Source organism: Rhipicephalus microplus, chromosome 8 (genome assembly GCF_043290135.1).
Source record: "Rhipicephalus microplus isolate Deutch F79 chromosome 8, USDA_Rmic, whole genome shotgun sequence".
Classification (NCBI taxonomy): domain Eukaryota; kingdom Metazoa; phylum Arthropoda; class Arachnida; order Ixodida; family Ixodidae; genus Rhipicephalus; species Rhipicephalus microplus.
The window spans coordinates 32,620,643-32,642,380 of NC_134707.1; the positions used below are offsets into that span (position 1 = coordinate 32,620,643).

General features: G+C 40.8%; 1 protein-coding gene across 3 annotated transcripts in view; it reads left to right on the top strand.

The window, feature by feature from the left end:
- Nucleotides 1–21,738, top strand: part of LOC119165302 (receptor-type tyrosine-protein phosphatase H) — a 93,169-nt gene that overhangs the window by 12,021 nt on the left and 59,410 nt on the right. For 2 of the 3 annotated variants that reach the window (XR_012885548.1, XM_075871473.1), the window contains exons 2-6: nucleotides 2,877–3,204; nucleotides 5,514–5,831; nucleotides 8,670–9,005; nucleotides 10,772–11,116; nucleotides 14,958–15,284. Coding sequence is in view for 2 of the 3 variants with exons in the window: in XM_075871473.1 (XP_075727588.1) it covers nucleotides 2,877–3,204; nucleotides 5,514–5,831; nucleotides 8,670–9,005; nucleotides 10,772–11,116; nucleotides 14,958–15,284 (1,654 nt within the window). In the remaining variant the exon portion in view is untranslated. The remainder of the gene's footprint in view (nucleotides 1–2,876; nucleotides 3,205–5,513; nucleotides 5,832–8,669; nucleotides 9,006–10,771; nucleotides 11,117–14,957; nucleotides 15,285–21,738) is intronic. The other variant, XM_075871474.1, reaches the window with a different exon arrangement.

Sequence of the window (21,738 nt, forward strand, 5' to 3'; positions counted from 1 at the left end):
CACACTGGTCAGGCTCTTTTCCTGTACATCGTGTGACTCAGGGGATCTACTCGGTGTCATACGACATTCGCAGTGTCCCCACAGTCTTGATATTTAGGGACAATAATGCAAGTTCTTTTTTATAAAATAAAAAAAATTCGCACAGTTACTTTTGGGAAACTTAGCGGAGACAAAGTAAGATTCTCCGTCGCTTGATTCATTAGTATAGAGATGCAAAGTTTCACGTACGTGTGGTTAGGGCAACATAGCAGTGATCACTGAGGCGTATCAATACAGAAATGCGCATACCGGGGCTTCCATATAATAAAATAAAAATAGCAGTCGATTTCCCACAAAAGGTTGGAAGACATCCGGTTCAATAAACAAATAACCCAATAAAAATTAATCTCAACCAGCCTCTTTAATTGTGGTACTCAATGCATAAATAAAACAATTCGACTCCTTTGCCCCTATGTGGAGTACCTCGTCACACGTTCGCCTCAACGAATTCCCTGTATAGAATAACGGAAAGCTGGGAATGTTCGTACGCATTCGTTCTGAAAATAGACCGGGCATGCAAACATGTTCAGTGTTTGCACACCCTGTCTTTTGCAGAATAAATTCTCTGTCATCACTTTCTCCATGGCTTCACACTAAATAACATTCCTTTGACAAACACCACCGAGAGGACGCTTGATTCAGTATTGATGAACAAATCTAACAGATACTGAGTATGTTTACCTATTGGGATGTCTGATAATTAAAGAATACATTGAGGCGTGTCACTGCGCAGAAGCACAATATTATTCCGAGGTGCAGTGACGCGGTGATGTAGATTAATTTTGACTTTCGTGCCGTGCACCTAATGCAAATAAAAGGCACATTTTCAATTGGAACCTCGAGTAAGTGCAGTCGGTCAGATCGATATTCGAACTCACACTTTTGTGCTTTGCATTACAACGCTTTGCTTCAGTGAATTCACGGCAGCTGACTGTAATCCCATCGTTCCTTTCCTGCCATATATTTTCTAGCTAGATGACCTCCCTGAGCCGATGCCCAATTCGCGCCTCTAGTGGCGTTATATAAGAAGACTATGTGTAATTAACCCAATCCGCACGACCTAATGTTCGCAAGTGCTCTTCAATTGGCTACCTTCAAATAATTGCGATTACCAGGACAACCAGATTTTTTTTCTTTAGAAAAATATTATGTAACAGTATTTTGTACATGCACGCCGTCATGATCAAGATACGTTTTGGCCCCTATACAGCAAGCTACCTGAGTGCTAACGACGGTAAGCATTCGAGCTATCCAATTATCTTTAGGTGCTCTAAAGATCCAAATGCGTCATAAAAACCTCTAAAAACTATAAAAAGGTTCTAGAATTTAATAACAATCATACACACGCGGAGATCTGTACTATAGGCGAACTATCCTCTCCTCACACACCAGAAGTTGGTAAATTTTACATTTGTACTTGTTCACGAAAACATAGGAACGCACGCACGAACATATACAGGAAAAAGTTTCGGACTCCACTCAGCCCTCCACCCGGCCGCTTAAAAGTTTTTTTAGTGATTCTCATGGCGCCCATGATCTCCACAATTGATTACGTTGATGATGATGATGATGATGATGATGATTATGGCCTTTTGTGGATGGCGCTCACCCACAGAGGAGGACGGGCCAAGAACCGGGCGGCAGGATACTTAAATGAAACTAAAATGAAAGTGAAGCCAATCTGAAAAAGTAGTTTAAAAATAATACTACAAAAAAAAAATGTTTGCTGAGCAAGCGGTCAAACCATCTGTTGTTTTTGATAGACATAACTACGAATTATAAACTAAAGATCTGAAAAGGTTGGGGTTCACTAGCACGGTAATCTTTTAGTTGCGTTGATGTAATCAAACACAGTGGAGCATACATCCCTGTGGCAGTAACCAAATGAAGTTCCGCCAAGTTATAAAATTACTGGTAGATTTACTTGTATTCCTAGCTTTTGTAATGGGGCTACTAAAAATCTTTTTCTCTGATAAGAATAACGATGGCAGAATAAAAAGAAATGTTCAATTGTTTCAATTTCGTTACACCAAATGCATAGCGGTGGCGCCTTGAGTCGAGCTTTGTTAAGGTAATAATTTAGTTGTAGAACTGCACAGCGCAATCTGGTATAAGTGACCTCTAACTGGCGAGATACACACCACTGTTTATTCCAGCAATAGCTCAAATGCTCGAAATTTTTGAATTTATCCAAATTACCTTTTCCCCATTGCAGGCAAGCATTTCGTAACCTTAGCGCTGTCACGTAAGCCGTATCTGGCAAAACTGGGATGGTGGGCTCACCCAGGGATACTGCTGCTAAAGAGTCCGCCATTTCGTTCAAATATAATCCACGGTGGCCAGGTACCCATAGCAAATGCAGTTTTTTTTTACGTTTTTTGGTACTAAATGCCGAAACGTATTCATCAGTTGTGCATTTACTGCCGCTGAAAGTGCATTACAAACTGATAACGAATCTGTAATGATAACTGCTAATGATTCACTTGAGGGCAATTTGCGTAGGGCAAGGACAATGGCCAATAATTCTGCAATGAATACCGGGGTATAATCTGGAAGTCGAATTGAAAAGGACCAGTCCAAAGAAGGAAAGAAGATGCCAACCCCAGCCTTTTCTTTTGACAAAGATGCATCAGTCCAATGATATTGCTTATCTCTAGGTGAGCTAGATAATCTGCTAACTGGTCATTTAAATACCTATGTGCCGATTGTTTCGCGTTATCCATTGATAGTGCGGTCTATAAGTGTAAGCTTAGAATGTGAGCTGGATGAGCGCTTTCAAGATCACCAAGATTGTGTGAACTTAGCTGGCTTGAAAGCCTACTGTCTAACACCTGCAGGTGGCGCAGTTCCAAGACACATGCACGGAACTTCCGGAGCTCGACGTGACAAGAAACGGGTCCAAGATCATTTTACACCTGGCGAGGCCAGCTTCTCCAGGTCAAGTGAACGAGACAAGCTGCCTGTGCTATCCAGTGCTCAAAGATGAACAAGATTTTTTAAACTACACTTGTGACAATGCAACTTTCAGCAGTGCTACCTGCTGGAACGTAGCACCCGATCGGCACGTGAACATCGAGATTGACATGGACGAGGAAAATTTGTCTGACAATTCTTCCATTTGCCATTTCTCAAACTGCGGAAAGAAGAACTGCAGCATTTACGATGGTGAGTCAGGCATGTTTCCTACGAGCATGAACGCTTCCTTTTTGATTAACTGATAATCGTTGTCTTTGTCAGCACTACATTTTCGTTCTCATCTTTTTAGTTTACTTCAATATAATGCAGACCTTCTCAGTCCAAACAGAAATGGTAATGCAATGAAATAAATTAGTTCAATGCTATAGATGGCATGTTAACAACAGTTTCAAAGACACAGTTTTGAGATCACAGGCGAATATATTACGAAATTGTAGTACAATAATTAGAACAAAATTATTGCTGTTTTCTAAGTAAAAGATCAAGGTGTCGCACAGTTTACCGCAGATATTGTTAGACTATTCTATTATGCTATTGTTGTAAAAACAGTTTTTTCTGAATTTTGTTGTGACTTTCAGGCAGCCATATTGTCTTGTTGTGGTTCGTTCTTGAGGAGGGTCTTATGGGCTCAAGGAAATCTTCTGTTCTGGATATTTTGTGATGCCCATAATACACATGATACAAAAAATTGAGTTTAGAAATCATTCGGCGCTGATTAAAACAACTTAGTCCGCTTTTTGTTTACTCAGAGCTGTAGCCGAGGTATGTCTGAAACAACTTTAAAACACAAATCGGTCTGCTTGATTTTAGAGTCGCTCAATTTTTCGATGAGACATTTGTGATGGGGACTGCAAATTGTGTGGAAATATTCTAGTACTGATCAAACTGGTGTCTCATACGCGGTTAGTTTAACCTCAGGAAGCACATTCCTTAGTCTTCTCTCGACACGCAGCAGCTTTCTTCGCACTTTAGAAAAAATAGCCGCAATGTGGGGCTCCCAACTTAGGTTTAGTGGTAATGTATCTCCCTAATATTTTAAATGATTACTGTTGGTGATTTCCAGATTCGTCTTTTTCGCGGTAGATTAAGAGGTTTTCTTTATTTACAAAACTTACCCTACTTTTTCTTTGTGTTTAGAGTCACTCCCCATTCAGAGAACTATGCCTGAATCTTTTGAAGCCAGTGATTAAGACGAACCTGGTCCTCAATTTGACTTACCGTCATGTACAAGATGCAGTTATCGGCGAAAAGGCATAGTTGAATGAATGGGTTGACGCAAAAGGAAATGATATTCTTATAGATATGAAATAGAATTGGCATGGGCCTGACAAATAATTTCGGTGAGGTTGTGAATTCCTTTGACAAATATATCTATGAGAATTCTCCTATTGAAACGTCAGCCTGTCTAGCTCAGGCACTTCCTCATTTTGATGTGCTTATCCCATATCAGCAATTTTGTGATACGATATGCTTCTCGCTGGTGTATAGGTTCGCTAGAAAAGCCAGCACTATGTAGGCTTGATTATCTCACTATTATTGCTTTTGTGCTACTTGGATAAGACATCGTACCGGTTCCAAGTTTCTATTTCTGATGATGGCTCGTACCTTCCAGAATATTGTTCATTTACTTACGAACTCATTAGGAATTGTTCATGTGTAATTTAAAGATTCGGTTTCAGAACCTCTCACTAAAGGGCCAAACAAAATAAATAATGAGTTCCGCTCATTTTTAAGATTTTTCTAAGCATAAACGTGTGGAGTGTTTTTCGGCGTGGAGGGGGAAGGGTGGCAAAAAGGTCATTGTGGCACACATCTTTCTCTGCAATAGTTAAATGTGAACGGAAACAGCGTACAAGATGGTAACAAGCAAACCTGTACACAAAAAAGAGTTCAGGATGCCACAAATCCTGTCCATGTAGTGTGCATGTTTGGAAGCCTATTGTATTTTATCGTAAAGACTTAGCCACTAAGAAGGCTTTCTGCTCTCGAAAGATAACGCGCTTTCCAGTGACGGCAAAATAAAACAAAACGATTACGTGTTACTCCCAAGCATTTAGCTGTCTTTGGTTAATGGCCTTGTGTGGTGAAATGGGGTAGAAAACCGATTTTGAAAAGCCACTGCTAATATTAAAAGTGTGCATGATGAAAACCCTTCACTTTATACAATGATAAGAGACGTGGAGCACAATAAAGGTGTCTGTAAGACTTGACCATCCGTCAGATGATTAGAAAGGCTGGATACTTCCCCTCCTGACTTCGATGCCAGTGTACAGAAACATCTTCGAACAGCTGGAGACAAAAACTTACATGCTCACATTTTGACTACTATGTTACACTTTTAAATTTGGTTTTGCACTTTCTTGGCAGTAATTACTAGTTTTCTCTAAAAAACCAAGCCCTAATTATACAATAGAAGGCTAAAGGAAGCATTCATGAAAGCCTTGTTTAACTGCCGCAACTTCGGACAATGAAAATAAATTTTTGTGTTTTTTACGCAGCAACCAAAGACGTCGCATCAATCAGTAACTTGAAGTTCACGTTGGTGAACCGATCCACAGCGTTCGTATCCTGGAGCGTTCATCATCCCTACGGGCTTGGAGTCAGCGACTTTCACTTGACATGGTGCACAGAACAAGCCAATTGCTCGTATGATGCTACTTGCCTTGGGAGTGGTCTCCAATCTCAAGATCGCAACGTGACAGATACGAATGCATTGATAGGAGAGTTGAGCCCAGCTACAAGCCTGAGGCTACGGGTGTCACCTCTCGGCATTCAAGGAAACTTCTCTTTGGGGTGCATTGAGGTGCCCCCTGAAGGTACGAATTTCACAAGTATTCAGGCTTGTTCAAACTTATGCAAATGTAATTTGTGCACCGTTATACTTGGCCCACTCGTTGTTTTGAACGACGTAAGCCGTAATCTCATCTCGTTTTTTTTCTCCTTATTGACAGTACTTCGCATCACATGACAGGGCTTTCTGTCGATTCTTTTATTTTTTAAAGGAGAAAGGTATAATGCTAGCGCAGAAACACGATATAGGTGGACTCAATAAAGTATTATCATACCGAAAACTGAGCTAGTTGGTTGGATGGTAAAGAAGTGGGCAAACAAGCACAGCCACAAAAGAAGTCGAGGCAACACGAACGCCCCAGCCAAAGCAGCTGGCATATATACCATTGCGATAAAGCAATTAAACACAACACACAAGAATAAACAGACGAAGACAGGCGCTTCTTGTGTGTTGTGTTTAGTCGCGGTCTCACGATGGTTTCTATGTCAAAGGACCTACTCGCCCAACAATCAACTCTTTCAGGGCAACTGGCTGTTTCAGAGCAAGTTCAGAGCAACAGGCTTTTGCAATATGCTTTCATTTCATTTCATTTCATTTATTTTACCCTCAATCGCACATAGCTTTACAGAGGGGAGTGGGGTACAGAAAAAAAAAACTATAACCAAAAGCAAACATAGTAACATCAAAATAATAAAAATTACAAAACATGAAAATTCGATGTTAGGCAGTACAATGAATGTACGTGTAAGTATCATCAGAATGGGGCAAACAGAGTACAAAAATATATATGTACAATATACACTTCACGTGTCATCACGTAAGTAATAATGTACTGTAGATGAGAACAAGTCATGACTTGAAATGGAAACCATGTCAGAGGGAAGGTGGTTCCAGTCGTTGGATGTGCGTGGGACGAAGGAATGATGAAAAGTGTTAGTGCGGCAGCTAATGACGTGTACCTTATGTTGATAATCTAAACGAGCTGAGCAATAGGCAGGAGTGGTAATGAACTGAGCTTTCAAAAGTGGATGATTGATTATCTTGTGAAAAAGTATGAGACGAGATGCTTTGCGACGTGATTCAAGTGACTGTAGTGAAAGGCTCTGTTTCATTGACGTAATACTGCTAGTGGATGGTAGTTAGATAGAATGAAGCGTGCTGCGTTATTCTGTACCATTTCAAGCGAGTGAGTCAAGTTCAGTTGAAAAGGATCCCAAATGGAGCATGCATATTCAAGTTTTGGACGAACTAGTGTTTTATACATGGTTAGTTTCACGGCTTAAGGGGCACGGCTAAAGTTGCGTCGTAGGTACCCTAGCATACGGTTGCTATTGTTAATAACATAGGTAATATGATGTTTCCAGTTCAAGTCAGATGTTATATGAATTCCCAAGTATTTATACGAAGTTACAGACTCTAGATCAACGTCATTTAAGATGTAGATAACAGGGGGCCCGGTAGTTCGTGAGATACGTAAAACTTTACATTTGTTAGTGTTGAGGTCCATGTGCCAAGTTCTACACCAGCTGGCAATATTAATAATGTCACTTTGCAAAGAACTAGCGTCAGAGTTAGATGAGATTTTTCGGTAAACAACGCAGTCATCGGCGAAAAGGTGAATCGAAGAAGTTACAACATCGGGTAAATCGTTAATATAAATAAGGAATAGTAAAGGGCCCAACACAGAACCCTGGGGCACATCAGAAGTAACGGGAGAAGAGGGTGAGCTGTAGTTGTTAGCAATAACGAATTGTGAGCGATTAATTAAAAAAACTCGATCCAAGCAAGAATGCCGCCATCAATATTAAGGGTCCTAAGCTTATATAGTAGTAGGTGATGATTAATCTTGTCAAAAGCCTTCGAAAAGTCTAAAAAAATGCAGTCGACCAGTGAACTCCGATCTAGAATGATATGTAACGAATGGGTAAAACAAAGCAAGTGTGTTTCACATGAGAATGACTTCCTAAATCCATGCTGTGACGTGCTAAAGAACGATTTTGATTCTAGAAAGTTTACCAAGTAAGAGAAAATTATGTGCTCCAAAAGTTTGCATGGTATAGAAGTAAGTGAAATAGGTCGGTAATTAGTAACAGAATGCTTGTTTCCTGATTTGTGTAGCGGAACCACCTTTGCATCTTTCCAAACGCGTGGCACCACACCTTCATTCAAAGACTGTTGGAATATTTTACACAGGAACATAGATGAGGCATGGTTAGTTTCTTTAAGGATTCTTGCGTTTATGTTGTCAACACCACAAGCAGAGGATATTCTGAGCGATGCTTGTGTTAGCTTGATTTCTTGCGTCGTCCATCTTCGCACGCCAAGTGTATTACCACCCTTGAGACAACCTCGGCCAAAGATGCTTACTTGGAGAGCAGTAGAGCCTCCGAACAATGCTCGTTTTGAACTAATTGTGCATAAATGCCCACCTTTACGAGGTGAAATGGGTCATAAAACGGGCGTTTTTGTAACTAGCAATCGTCTAGGGCTATATGAAAAACCATTTTAGCGAAGCAGAGATCTGCAAGTTTTTCAAGCAGTACCGTTTACGTTACGCTCAGACGAGGCTTTGTTGAGATATGACTTGTGTCTTGATGTGTAATCCTTTAATTTTTAAGCAACCAACCTTTTATATATAAGTCTCATTAGTCTCGAATTTGTGTCGTCACTATTTTCTAGATCTTGCTCCAGTCAGTGTATTATAAGAAGCGCCCTGAGGTATCGGCCATTCAGTAAATCTTTATTACTGAAAATTCGTCTACACTCGAATGCAGGAGCTGTATAAAATTTTGTACGTAACAACTCTACTGGAGGAGCCTATCAATATTTACTACAGGGAGTGAAAAACTCGGGCATATTTCAGAACCTGAAAGCACCGAAGACATAGAAGCTTCCCTACATGGACTCGATGGTCTTCGAGTGCAATGGACACAACAGGATTCTTTTAACGCGTCACTCGATCACTATGAGGTCCGCTACTGCTTGAACGAAGAAGAAGAACGTTGTCCTGAATACCAAGAGCGCTTCCTAAACGACTGCATGAGCACTGCATTCGAAGCTGAACTGAACATGAACGGCTACAACATACCTGGTTTGAAGCCAAAAAGCGCAGTGGTTGTTGGAGTGCGGACTAAAAGGCGATACCCAAGCGGAGTAGTAACGAAATCGAAAGAGTCTGTGAGCTGCTTTAGGGCACCTGGTAAGTGATTTTTCAGTAATATTCATTGCTTTTTTTGTAAGATTGCGGCCCGAATAACAGTCGAGCAGTATGAATTGAGCTGAAAGATTTTAAAATATGCAAATATGATATTTACTTGCACACAAAACTATCTCTCTGTCCTCATGCACATTCAACGCGGCTAAAGAAACACACCTTTATTGCCCACGAAACATAAATAAATCCGCCACCGGCTGATGGCATGGCTGAAGATGTAATGGCGCACCTTGATAATTTTTCTACTGAAAGAAATAAGCCCCCCAAGTCTCTGTGTTCAGTTCACTTCAGTTTAGTTTATGACACAAGATTGCGTTAGGCCACAGTGACTTCTACTATTGACGTGCGAATTAATTGTAAGCCAGAAAACACAGCAAATGTATTGAAAAAACTAGGACTCTTAAGGCTCTTTAAGGCTTCGCCTTCAAGAGCTGAATGCGATAGCCACATCATTCCTAGTGCGTACTTCAAACTCTTGGTGCATGAAACCTTTTCTAATTCGCTATGCACCACTACGTGGCCTTAAGGGAATAAGCACACTAGCATGTGTGCGTTTTGTAGATGGGTACCGGCTTTCAACTACAAAGCCATTATGATAATTTTATATTCTGACGCCTATTGACAATGAACGCTTGTACAACGCGTTATTACTGCAGTATTGTGAAGCATGAATACAGGACACGCGTGTTTGTGAAACGTGAAAGCTACTTTCGCTGCATTTATAAGGAAGGGAAGTTCTTTTCACTGTTTTCAAAAACAGATCAGTGGCTGTGTGGCAGATTATATGCTTCCCGCGCAAATGACCCGGGTTAGATTGCCACTTGGACCCAAACAACCATGGCTTGGTCCCCACTATGCTCCAATATTTGTATCATATATTTATTTTATTTGCATTGTTCTCAATTTTTCGGCCACGCATAGAATGATTTTTTGCACACCATCGACAACGCTGACGCCGAGGCCGAAATTTTCGTGCAACGAGCTCTTTAATACTATTGCGTTAAAAGTTACTACAGCAGGACTGAAAGTCCCTTGAAAAAGGAATTTGAAGTGATTCGCAAGCCCGACGACTTTATTACGAGCGGTATCTCTACAGCAAGAAAAAAAATCTGCCGGTTGATGTTTGAGGACGATTGCTCAGTATATCTTACGAATAAAAAAATCCCCGTGCATCATTGAAAGCACTAACGATTCTGAGACTTCACCACATGATTTCATCAATGACGTCATCAGATTGCCTCATCGCTTGGTTAAAAGTGGGCCGGTCTTAGACGTAGCCGAAGACCTCGTTAGGTGCATAAAACTTCAATAGGGGGGGGGGGGGGGGTTGCTAACCAAGAATAGACTTGGTTATCAAATACAAATATTCAGTGAGAAATGACAACTTCATTGACAGGGAGGGAGGTCAACCAGGGTCATAGCATCCGGTTGGAAAACCCAGAAAAAGGGCAGAAATAAAGTGAAAAAAATAAGGAAAGAAAAATGAAGACTAGGGAAGGTACGCAAACAAAAGGATGAAAATTGTGATAAAAAAGGAGACCTAGTAACTGTTTATTAGACCACTATCATGCAAAAGAAATTCTAAACGACCTAAATCAATTTCAATTAGTGTCTAGTAAAAGCACGGGTGAGGGCATAAGCTTCCGCTTTCGCTCTTATTAGCATTAGCTATAGGAACTGTAAGACTCTGTTATTCAGAAACCTCCCAACTACTACCCGCTGCCCAATATAAATATGCATTTTTTGCGCAGCTCCTGGAAACATCTCAAGCCTCCATGTCCAAGACATCACCAGCAGGAATGCCACTGTGCTGTGGAGGTTTGAGCAAGACGGTTACCAAGAGCTGAGACCCGCTTCTTACAGCGTCACGTGGTGCGTCGAGAGTGAACAGAAGTGCCCCTTGAATGCTTCAGTGAGCACACTGTGCCATCAGCCTTACCAGGCCACTGTGGAAGCAAGCCAAGCCAGTATAAACATTGGGAATTTGCTACCATGGAGTGCGATATCGGTGAAAGTGCGGGCTATGTACATGAATGGAAGTGACCATGTCGCTCTTGGTGATTCAGGCTATCTTTGCTTCGAGACACTCGCAGAAGGTGAGTCTGCTATTTCGGTGTCCTATTTTTCGGTCTTAAGTATTGTACCGCTTGCTGTTGTGTAACAATGTTATTCATGACTTCGTGGCATAAAATTACAATTAATGTGGGCGTTGCCTGTCTTTACCTTTATTCGTATTAAGCAGAAACTTTTCACCATTGGTATTGAAATGCAAATGAAAAACAGACTATAAAAAGGCTATGATGGTGAAGTGAGGTTCAAAGAATAAAACAGCGCGAATCAGTATAACATCACAGGGTAGTGTGTTAACATTGGAGTAGAAAAATATTCCTGTATATCAAATTACAGAGATTATAGCCAGTGCCATAAAGGTGCACATGCTATAATAAATAATCTTTCCGCACTTGGTTAAGCTGGTTGAGCACAGCATTCTTTACGTAAATGACTAATTATGTCAGCATATTCCTGCAAAACTGGGCAATGCAAATGGAAAGACAACATTTTCATCCTCTATACTGTAGCATACACCACAAGAAAATAGCTAAGGCTTCGTGCGTGGCATGTCGTTTCATACTACAAGATGATATTCATTTTTTTATGTAACTCTCATCTCCTGGTGGAACTTCACCGAACGGGGTTTTAGCATTATATCTTTATGTGCTTCGAAGCAGTGACAAATTTATCTTCGTACAGCGGTATGCCTACCTCTCAGCTGATTTGTGTTAGAATTAATTTTTTTTTGTAGCTTCAAGCTAGAGGTAAGGTGATGTCATAATTTCCTTTTTTCTTAGGGCGCCAGATTCGAAGCAGCAAGAGTAAAGACGCTTTTCACCGCTTTACACATTCATGGATAAAAAGTTTTCGCAGTACCGACATCTTGATAAGTAGGCGTGAAAATTGGAAGCTGTTGCCTTCTTCAACTCGCCATTTTTCAGCTTGAGGAAGTTTCTAATTTTTCGAGAGTTGCGAAATAAAAATAAAAAAAACACTCCAACTATGCCTAATAAGGTGGCAAGGTAAAGTACGTACTGCAACATGACATTTAGCTAGCTTATTGAGCCTAAACTCAGCCACTCTAGACAACCGAGAGCATTTTTACACAAATGAACAAATTAAGCAGTGCGTGTGCTTTTAGAGGACTAGGAGGAGTAGTTTCGTGAACGTGGCGTTGTTTGAATAAATGCATAGTCGTCGATCCCATGGTAATTATCCGGTACAACTAATGCAACACAAGGACGAATTAATACATATTTAGTATTGATTAGTGTGACCTTATTTGAAACTGATTCATAACAGGTGCGAATTCCACCAATTTTCAGCGCTGACAAGTGGTCACCTCCTGTAGTCCCACTCCATCTGATCACGTGGTCATACAATGAGATGGCGCAAGTTTCAGTTGACATTTCATGTGCTCGGCGCGCACGTGCATAGGCATCATAGAGTTTCTTAATATACACTAGAGTGAACTCTGGCGCTAGTGTCTACAGGAGCTGCAACGCACGGCGCTTCAGCGAGCATGGGAATCATGGGTAGTACATACATTTGTCTAATCTTTGTACTTCTGGCCTACTTCTGGCTTCGCTTGTGTTCGTGTGGCTTGGAGCTGTTTTCTCACGAAACAAAAAATCAGCAAATGTTCAGTGGTTGTTCTTCACCACCTTATTTTTTAAAGCTTACCTTTTCAAACCAGGTCACGAAGCTCAACAGGTTTAATTTTTTTCTTTAAAACGAAACCGTAACCAGCCATAAACGAAGCTGCAAGTACGATTCGCCGCCCGCAAGTACAAAGACTAGGCAAATGTGTGTACTACCCATCATTCCCATAGTCGCTGAACAATCGCAGCGCCAGAGTGTCCTCTAGATAATTTTAGAAAACTCTATGATAGCCATGTATTCGCCACCCCTATTGTCATCGCCACCATCATCAGCGTCCACGAGTGACGATGATAACACTGAACAGTACGAAACCATGGCGATTCATCAGGACATGAGGCATATATGGAGAGTATGTAACAATGAATATGGAAAAAGGCGATTTTATATTGGCATTGGGCGCGATTCATATAAGTATGCGGAATTCATTAGGAGTGGAGAATTGGGATCATCTAATCGTGAATGAGAGGAATATGGAATCGCGGCAATGTCATACAAAATCACGGCGAAACATTCGCGGTTCAGTCCCCTCCAAAGCAGTGATTCTGAAATCCACGTTGGATCGCGAGCAGCGATGACGCAACGGTGACGCATGCTGTGGTCACGTGGGTTGGTAACACACATGAACGCTGCGTGTGTGTTTCTTGTTCGCATCGATCCATGGCTTAAGATAACTACTTCCATGCTCATGACTCCACTACAATTCACCCAAAGCAGCACAATGAAAACTCAATAGTACCACAACCACGCTGCAAGAACCAAGCAAAAAACAAAGCAAGTGAATAGATTGTCAAAGCAGTTGCAACAGTATTATATACATGTTGACACTGCGATGACAACAATCCAAATGGCTTTAAAATTGTCGATGTCATCGCGGCTCGCTCATCATCAATGAGCGCCTGGAACATAGCCTATAAGAGCATGCTGGACACGTCAAAATACTGTTAGTGTAGCATTTCTGGGAACGAACCGTTTCGGTCTATGTAATTTGTTTTGCTCGAATTAGAATAACTTTTACGTAACTGCCCCCATTCATAATTGTCTAAAAACGTTCATACATACGAGCAATGCAACGAACGTCACGGCACGAGTATGAAATTTCATGTCAGTGCGCTTTTAACTTACAGGCAGCAAGTGTTAATTTTTCCTCTAGAAGCACTTACACCGAAATTTGAATACAAAGAATACCTGGAAATCACTTTAAATAACAAATGCGGAATGTTGCGTCCGTAAAGGTCGCCTCGAAACATGCGGAGCTTAAGAGTGTACAGTTTCAAGGGCCTAATAAGCTTTTAATCTGGTCTCAATGTTCAGCCCCTCAAGCTAAATTTATAGCCATATGTTAATGCATCGAAGTTTTGAGTTTGAGTTTGAGTTTAGTTTATTTACCACGAACAGTTGTACAGTAAGTGGCTGGCACAGAGGAAAAAAAGCTGTATAAACAGCTTGACAATGCCCCATATCCCCATGGCAATTGTGGCAACAAAAAGGGCAAAATCAAATTAAACACAGGACAGTTTAAACCAGCAATGCATACGCTTTTCATCAGAACAAAAAATGTAAACAAACTATACTAACCAAAAAACGCGCATGCTACACATCGAAAGAAGTAATCAAACAAAAAATAATACTGCACAAATTAATATAGCATATTTAAAAATAAAAATATTAGAGAGCATATGAACATTTTCATAATTAAGTCCTAGTTTATTTAGTATATTCGGGAAGCAATAACTCATTGTCTGAAAGCCATAACTTGGCACGGTCTTGGCACATGCCAATATTCAGAGTGTTGGTTTAGGCGCGTTGAGGGATTTAATTGCAAGTTAGCTAAACTACGTATATAGCCGCGACCTTTTATGGTATCAGATCTAAAATAGACTGCTAAAAATATTCGTAGAGCTGGTTTAATTTGATTATTTTGTATTTAGCAAATAATTGTGAAGTATGGGCATTAAAAGGAAGGTTAGCAACAGATCGTAGCGCCTTTTTTGTAAGATAATAAGATTACTAATACATTGCTTTGTTTCATTACCCCAAATTATGTTGCAGTAACTCAGATGTGATGTAAAAAGTTGATTAAATATCAGAAGTTTTTGAGAAACTGGCAATAAACCCTGACATTTTCTCAAGACACCCAAGACTTGGGTGTCTTGAGAAACAATGTCGTGTATTTCACTTTATAACTCACATTATAAACAATGTCCTGTATTTTCACACTCGCAGCCCCCGGGAAGCCCGAAGACTTTCGTGTCACCGCGGTTGAAACTACTAGCGCCGATATTGAGTGGAAAGAACCGAGAGTAAAAAACGGTGCATTGGGTGGTTACATCATCAATATGTGCAAAGGAAATGAGTCGGTGGAAAGTGACTGCAAGGAAGCTCCGAGTTTCCAACTCACAATCAACGACTCGTCGACAACTGCGCACAAGTTGGATGGTCTCGATCCGTGGACTAATTACACCGTTGCACTAGCGGCCTTCAACAGAGATGCCAATGGCTCCAAAATGATCAGTGATGTGTCCACCGTGGTGTTTCAAACAGATGCAGTTGGTGAGTTGCACCTGTAATTCTAGCACTTATGCTTAACACTACATTTAGACTTTATTGAGTCTATATGAGATATACTTTTAGCGCTATAGCTCTATTACCTAAAAACGTTTAAAAGCACCCCAATGCAGAAATTCAAGGTTTCATAGCGATCATCACACAAACTGTTCTGGTACACTTGTTATTAAATGTTTAATGCCCAGTTTATTCTTCTTATTCTTATAAGTCAACGTGTTAATCTTTCCATCACCTCTTCTACCCCTGGAAAACTTCTACATCTGACATGAACGTCTGAAAAGATTAGGCTTAAGGACTCTAATATAAAGTATTATGAATGAATGAATGAATGAATGAAGGAAGGAATGAGTGAATGAATGAATGAATGAATCTAGTGTACCACTTCCTCCAGGTCTGTAACCACTTCCAGTCTTGCGCACTTCACGTGGCAATACGCTGTGAGTGTGGTCAGCTCCTATTTAATCACGCAGTGTTCTCAAAACAAATCCTGAGCCCTCAGCTGTGGCGTCCTTTATATATACATACGAAGTGGCGTCCTTTATATATAGATACGAAAAAGGAAGCAGATCAGTTTCACCATAATCCTTAAAAGACCCTGCGCGTAATAAAGAACTTCTCTATAATTATAGAAATATTAGGCTTACTGAGTACATACGTTGCCCGCAAGGAAGTAAAATGCAATCAAGAGCGCCATGCATTTTAGCCCATTCATCTCATACCTAAGTGTCTAAGTGAAAAAAAAAAAACGGCCCCTAGCGCCCCCGGTTAGGAAATTATGAGTGAGATAATTCACAAAGACGGTAGCGCATTGAGTAGCGCGACATGAAATGGTATTTGCAAGGGCGCAATAATGCATGTCTTCCATAATAGGCGCAGTAATACGCAATTCAAGCCAGCAGTGATAATGACTCATTCTATGGTTCATAAAGTTCGACGCATAAGTGTTGCTGTTTCCGTTCAGCCACGCCATGAGCCGAAAATAGACTCTTCTGATAATACTTTCTATCGCCTGCCAGACATGCAGCTCGGTATGTGCCAATTTTTTTCCTTATGCTGTTAATGTCCCTTATGCTGTTATACTGTTATGCTGTTAACGCTCGCTTGCCAGCCTTATTCACGTGCAGTTTTGACTTTTTTATAGAAATGATTAATTATATAGGAGAAGTTAGTGTCGTTATGGCGGCACCGGATACCCCTTCTCCCTTAGCAGACAAAATAGGTTCCAAGAAAAATAATAAGGGCCCCATACGCAATGCAGTAGAACATACGACGTAAAAGTACAGCGCCGCCGAACATTACAAGACAGGCTGAATACGCCTAATAGGTTCATATGAACACAAACATTGAATCACAAGTTTTATTAGAATTAATCATTTCAGACTTTTGTTATGGGCAATAGAGTGATGGCTTGAGTACACATGCCTTTTCCGAAAATTCTAGGACTTATGGCTCTCCATTTCACACAAAAATCTAATGTTTATTTTGTAGGTACCATTGACAACGCAGTGGCCTCTCATAGCTAAGTCGCGGTAATTTTACGTAAACCAAAATTAGTACATGTGCCTGCTATGGTTTCGGTGAAACTCAGTTTGTCTGGCTGCGTCTAAAAATAAATATTGAGCCATGCATCTATTTTACTTCTTAGTTTTTAAGAAGAATTTTACGCAAGACACGTGGAAGCTGCTATCTTTGGATGCTAAACCAATGTTTGCTTATTTTTGTTCATGGTGACGTGAACCTAAAGGCTATGGGACGTCTAATGCACCAATCCAACTGGTTCGATTTGCATTTGTCTACTGCATGTTTCTTTAGTTGTCAAATATACAAACCTGCAACGCTAACGTCCAGTATGGCGGCATTGGATTGATTGTTTGATATGTGGGGTTGAACGTCCCAAAGCCACCATATGATTATAAGAGACGCTGTAGTGGGGGACTCCGGAAATTTTGGCCACCTGTGGTTTTTAACGTGCACTGAAATATGAGCACACGGGCCTACAATATTTCCGCCTCCATCTGAAATACAGCCGCTGCAGCCTAGATTCAATCCCGTGACCGGCGGGTCAGCAGCTGAGTACCTTAGCCACTAGACCGCAACGACGGGGCAATATGATGGCATTAGAACTCATTCCCAAAGTATTCTAAGTAATATACACATGTCCATATGTAGCAAATATCGTTCAAGGCTACTGACCAATATGACAGCGTCGCAGCCCATGCGTAAGACATTCATTGCGGTCTAGAGCTTTGCCAAGTTTAATGTGAGTTGGTTCAGAAACCAGTCGTCATTTTACAAGTATTACATGCCGGAACACATTCATGTCATGATGCCGATGTAGTGGGGGTCTTCGGTCAAAATTTTCACATTCAAGTCGCTTTCATGCGCCCCTGTTGCCGCCAATTTCCACTACCAGATTACGACGCGAAATATCGTGTCCAGTGCGCCGAAAGGCAAATGTCAGCTGGGTATGGTCAAACACAAAACACTGATAATATCACCCTGCCTAGATAGTATTATCAGTGAATTATAGTGGCTCTGTTGCTGTGACAGGAACTAGGAATAGCAAGCGAAGCAAGCTGGAGTGACGGTACTGGGCTGCATCAGACCCGCCTTCTGTCCATATCGTGTTTTTTGTTCCTTTTCAAGCTTCATTGAAGTCAAAATATTTAGGGGTACTTTGAACCTGATAAAAAACACATAAAAATGAAGGCTTATAGCATTTGCTTATTCTGGTACCAGCAGAATAGGTCTTTTAAGTATTACTTTCTTTAAAAATTGGAAATTCTAGAGACTTTATGAAAAGCTGTTCGAAAATTATATTAAAGCTTTGACTGCACAAAGTGAGAAGTACTTAGTTAAAACAACCATTAAGCATTCAATGCATCAATATCTACAAACGATACTACATACATCATTTTTTGAAGTGGTTTCAGCGTGCCCACAAAATCAGCTTTATGTAGAAACGAACGTCTTACATGCTAAAACACTTACTACCTTGCGAATGGAAATCAACGAAATATACGTGCTTCTTCTATGAACGCGATTGTTGTTCTGGTATAACAATCCCGTTCATAAAAAAAGCAGATGTGCTTTTTTGATTTTGACTAGCAAGCCTGTAAGTTTTTGACATGTGTAGGGCTTTCATTGCTCTAAAAACGTGGCTCTTAGAATAGAAACTCAAGAAATCGAGTTGGTCATTCACTGATTTCAGCAAATATATTTCTAGTTGAAACGAGAAATTATATTGCCTGTAGACGAAGTACATTCGGGCATGTTATGGTTAAGAAGGATATTGTGTTTGTTTTACCTATTTATTTGATTGATATGTGGGATATAACGTCCCAAAACTACCATATGATTAAGAGATACGCCGAAGTGGAGGGCTCCGGAAATTTCGACCACCTGGAATTCTCTAACGTAACCCAAATCTGAGCACACGGACCTGCAGCATTTATACTTTCATCTAAATTGCAGCTGCCGCAGCCAGGATTCGATCCCGTGACCTGTGGGTCAGGGGATCGACTCGCTTCTACAACCTTAGCCACTAGACCACCGCGGTGGGGTCGTTTTACCCGTAGAAGAAGATTAGTAGGCCAGAGGTTTCAGCATAAGAATAATATTTAAAAATAAAATGTCGACTAAGCTAGTCAGATTCATTGTATAGTCTACAGAAGCCCAGAAGATTACCTACGGAGGAACCATCTTCGAAATGTTCTTAAAGCAAGCAGTAAGACCCCTGGTGGATGCTCTCTAAGGGCAGCAGGAAGGGTTGCAACAAAATGCCAAAAGTTTCAACGTAGTCTGAGTTCGGACTTGCACATGACACAATATATTTGTACGACTCCTATGATAAATTATTATTGATAAGCACGCCATGTTACCACGACATTTTTTTGCCGCTAGGTGTACACCTAGCTACTAAAGATAACGTATGTTTTATAGTACAATGTTGCAGGTAAACTACGTTTATAAGACAACATATGACACAATTCGACGTCGAAAGTGCACTACTTAGCCATGCATTGTAACTTGTTAGTACTGCGCTCTTTATTCACTCGCTTCCATCATTCCTTGAGAAAGGAGACACATGAAAGCAATTCGCAGTTGCTTTTGAGACGGCTTCAAGCTCCAAGGTCTTGTGTTGTTCAAACACTCGCAAAATACGTATATGCTTCCAAAAACGTCAACACCAGCCACATCTGGTAGCCTGACTGCGGGTGCCAGAGATAACAGTAATGTATCAAGGCAGAGTAAGAGCGTCCTGTCAGTGTGAGTTCATTTGTGGCGAAAGATAAGATAGCGCTAGAAATATGGCAGGATATGGAGAGGGTGAAATGCTGACAGTCGTCAAACGTGCCGCTATATGTCCGACTGCTAGGATTCGGACGGCTGGCTGTGCAGATAATGCTGTCAAAATGAAGCCACATAAAAGCGGTCGATAGTGGGGGATGTTGTGAGATGCTTTTTTGTCGCTTATCGGTGGTGGCTGTATCTTAATCGCTGACCCCTAGAATGTTAAGAGAGGGCGGATTCCACAGAGATAGACTCCTCATTGAAAACACTGTTTGGCATCAATCGCATTTTTGCGAGACATGTATGTTAGGAATGTCAGGAAAATTGAAGTTATTTCATCGCATGACCTTGCGAAACTGCCTGTGCGAGAACGACAGCTGAGTCTGCTTTGTAGAGTGTATCTGCATCAGTGAAGATGCAGGAATTAAAGAAATGAGAACACCGGGTGCATAGCTGAGTGTAGTTGATTGGTTGTATGCAACTCCTGCAGTTTTTTTTTAAGTATCTAAATCAACAAGCTGCGCAGGTCGCTTTGATTCGTCTTTAACGCAAATAAGTTGTCTATACATGCAAAATAGGCATTCAGCTTGATTAACATATGTAGAGACAACTAACTAGACAATGTAAATATTATAAGTCCTTTGTCAGTTTCTTGGTCATTGAGCAATGGTATGAGGCAAGGAACCACAGAAATTTTTTTCATTGTTTACGCTCTTTTTGGAAGCCATTTGAGGAACTTGTCTTTTATCTTGATGTTTCGCGGTGCTGCGCAGGTCACTTTGATTCGTCTTTAACGCAAATAAGTTGTCTATACATGCAAAATAGGCATTCAGCTTGATTAACATATGTAGAGACAACTAACTAGACAATGTAAATATTATAAGTCCTTTGTCAGTTTCTTGGTCATTGAGCAATGGTATGAGGCAAGGAACCACAGAAATTTTTTTCATTGTTTACGCTCTTTTTGGAAGCCATTTGAGGAACTTGTCTTTTATCTTGATGTTTCGCGGTGCGTCTACTCTTCTTGATGGTTGCATTTTCCGAACAATTATCAACATGATCATCGCAATCCTCCCACTCTCTTCCTCAAAAATTCTACTCTAATTTTAAGCGGGAGTGTAGAAAGCTGCTGGTCTGTATTTCGTGTCATTGGACACTCAAACATATAGTGTGCACGTGCACTCATTACAACTCAGACAACACAAACACCCCAGAGTTGTGGGAGTGCCTCTTGTGTGTCCTCGAGCCAGAAGACCAACGCCGGCTCATCCAGCGTGCGGTGAAGACTGCGGTATCCCAAAAGATCCCCGCTGACCTCGTCGGAAATAGCGCAACCAGTCTCTGTACAGATCTCCTTATTTTTCTTTTTTTTTCTAAGAGAAATAAATATGCCATCACCTCCACCACTCTGCTACGCCTCAATACAGCAGGCAGGTGAGGCGAGTGTATGAGTGGTCAGATGCTGGGTGCTACGCACATTACACAGGTAACACAGGCTAAAACTGACGTGTGAAATCTTATTGGTAATAATGAATTAGCTCAGATTGTTTTACAAATAGTTTGAATCCAAAAACGTTACGACTCTTTCAGACTTGCTGTCTTCATGTATGAGCACAACGTGGACTTTAATGCCATTTTGTCACTTGATAATGACGTCGCTCGATTTAGCAAGGCGGATGTTAGAGCTAGTGGGCACTCCAGTGAACTGCTGTATAGCGCAAACTTCAGGGACGAGAGAATTTGACAGCCACAAGCCCTAACTTCCAAATGAATTTTTTTGTTCAAGAAATTGATAAAACATATAGGGTACTGCACTTGAGCAATTTCACACCAACAAAAACCACGACACCCCAAGTGACAAAATTCAGCTCTCCAGTTTATATGTATGCCTGTACTTGTGGATCTTTGAGATCTGAATCTTATCACTTTTGGGTGTCATGGTGTTATGAATTTTAAACTCAGCAGGCCCTGCAGCTATCTATATATCTTGTTTCTTGAATAAAAATTCAGTTTGAAATTAGCGCTTGTCTGTGTCACAGCCACTTTCTTGTCACGCTAAAGTTCGCGCTAAATAGTAGTTCAAAGGGAACTGTGATTTCGGCTTCCCCTGGAATCGATAAAACCACAGTTGTCTGATTTGTTCAGA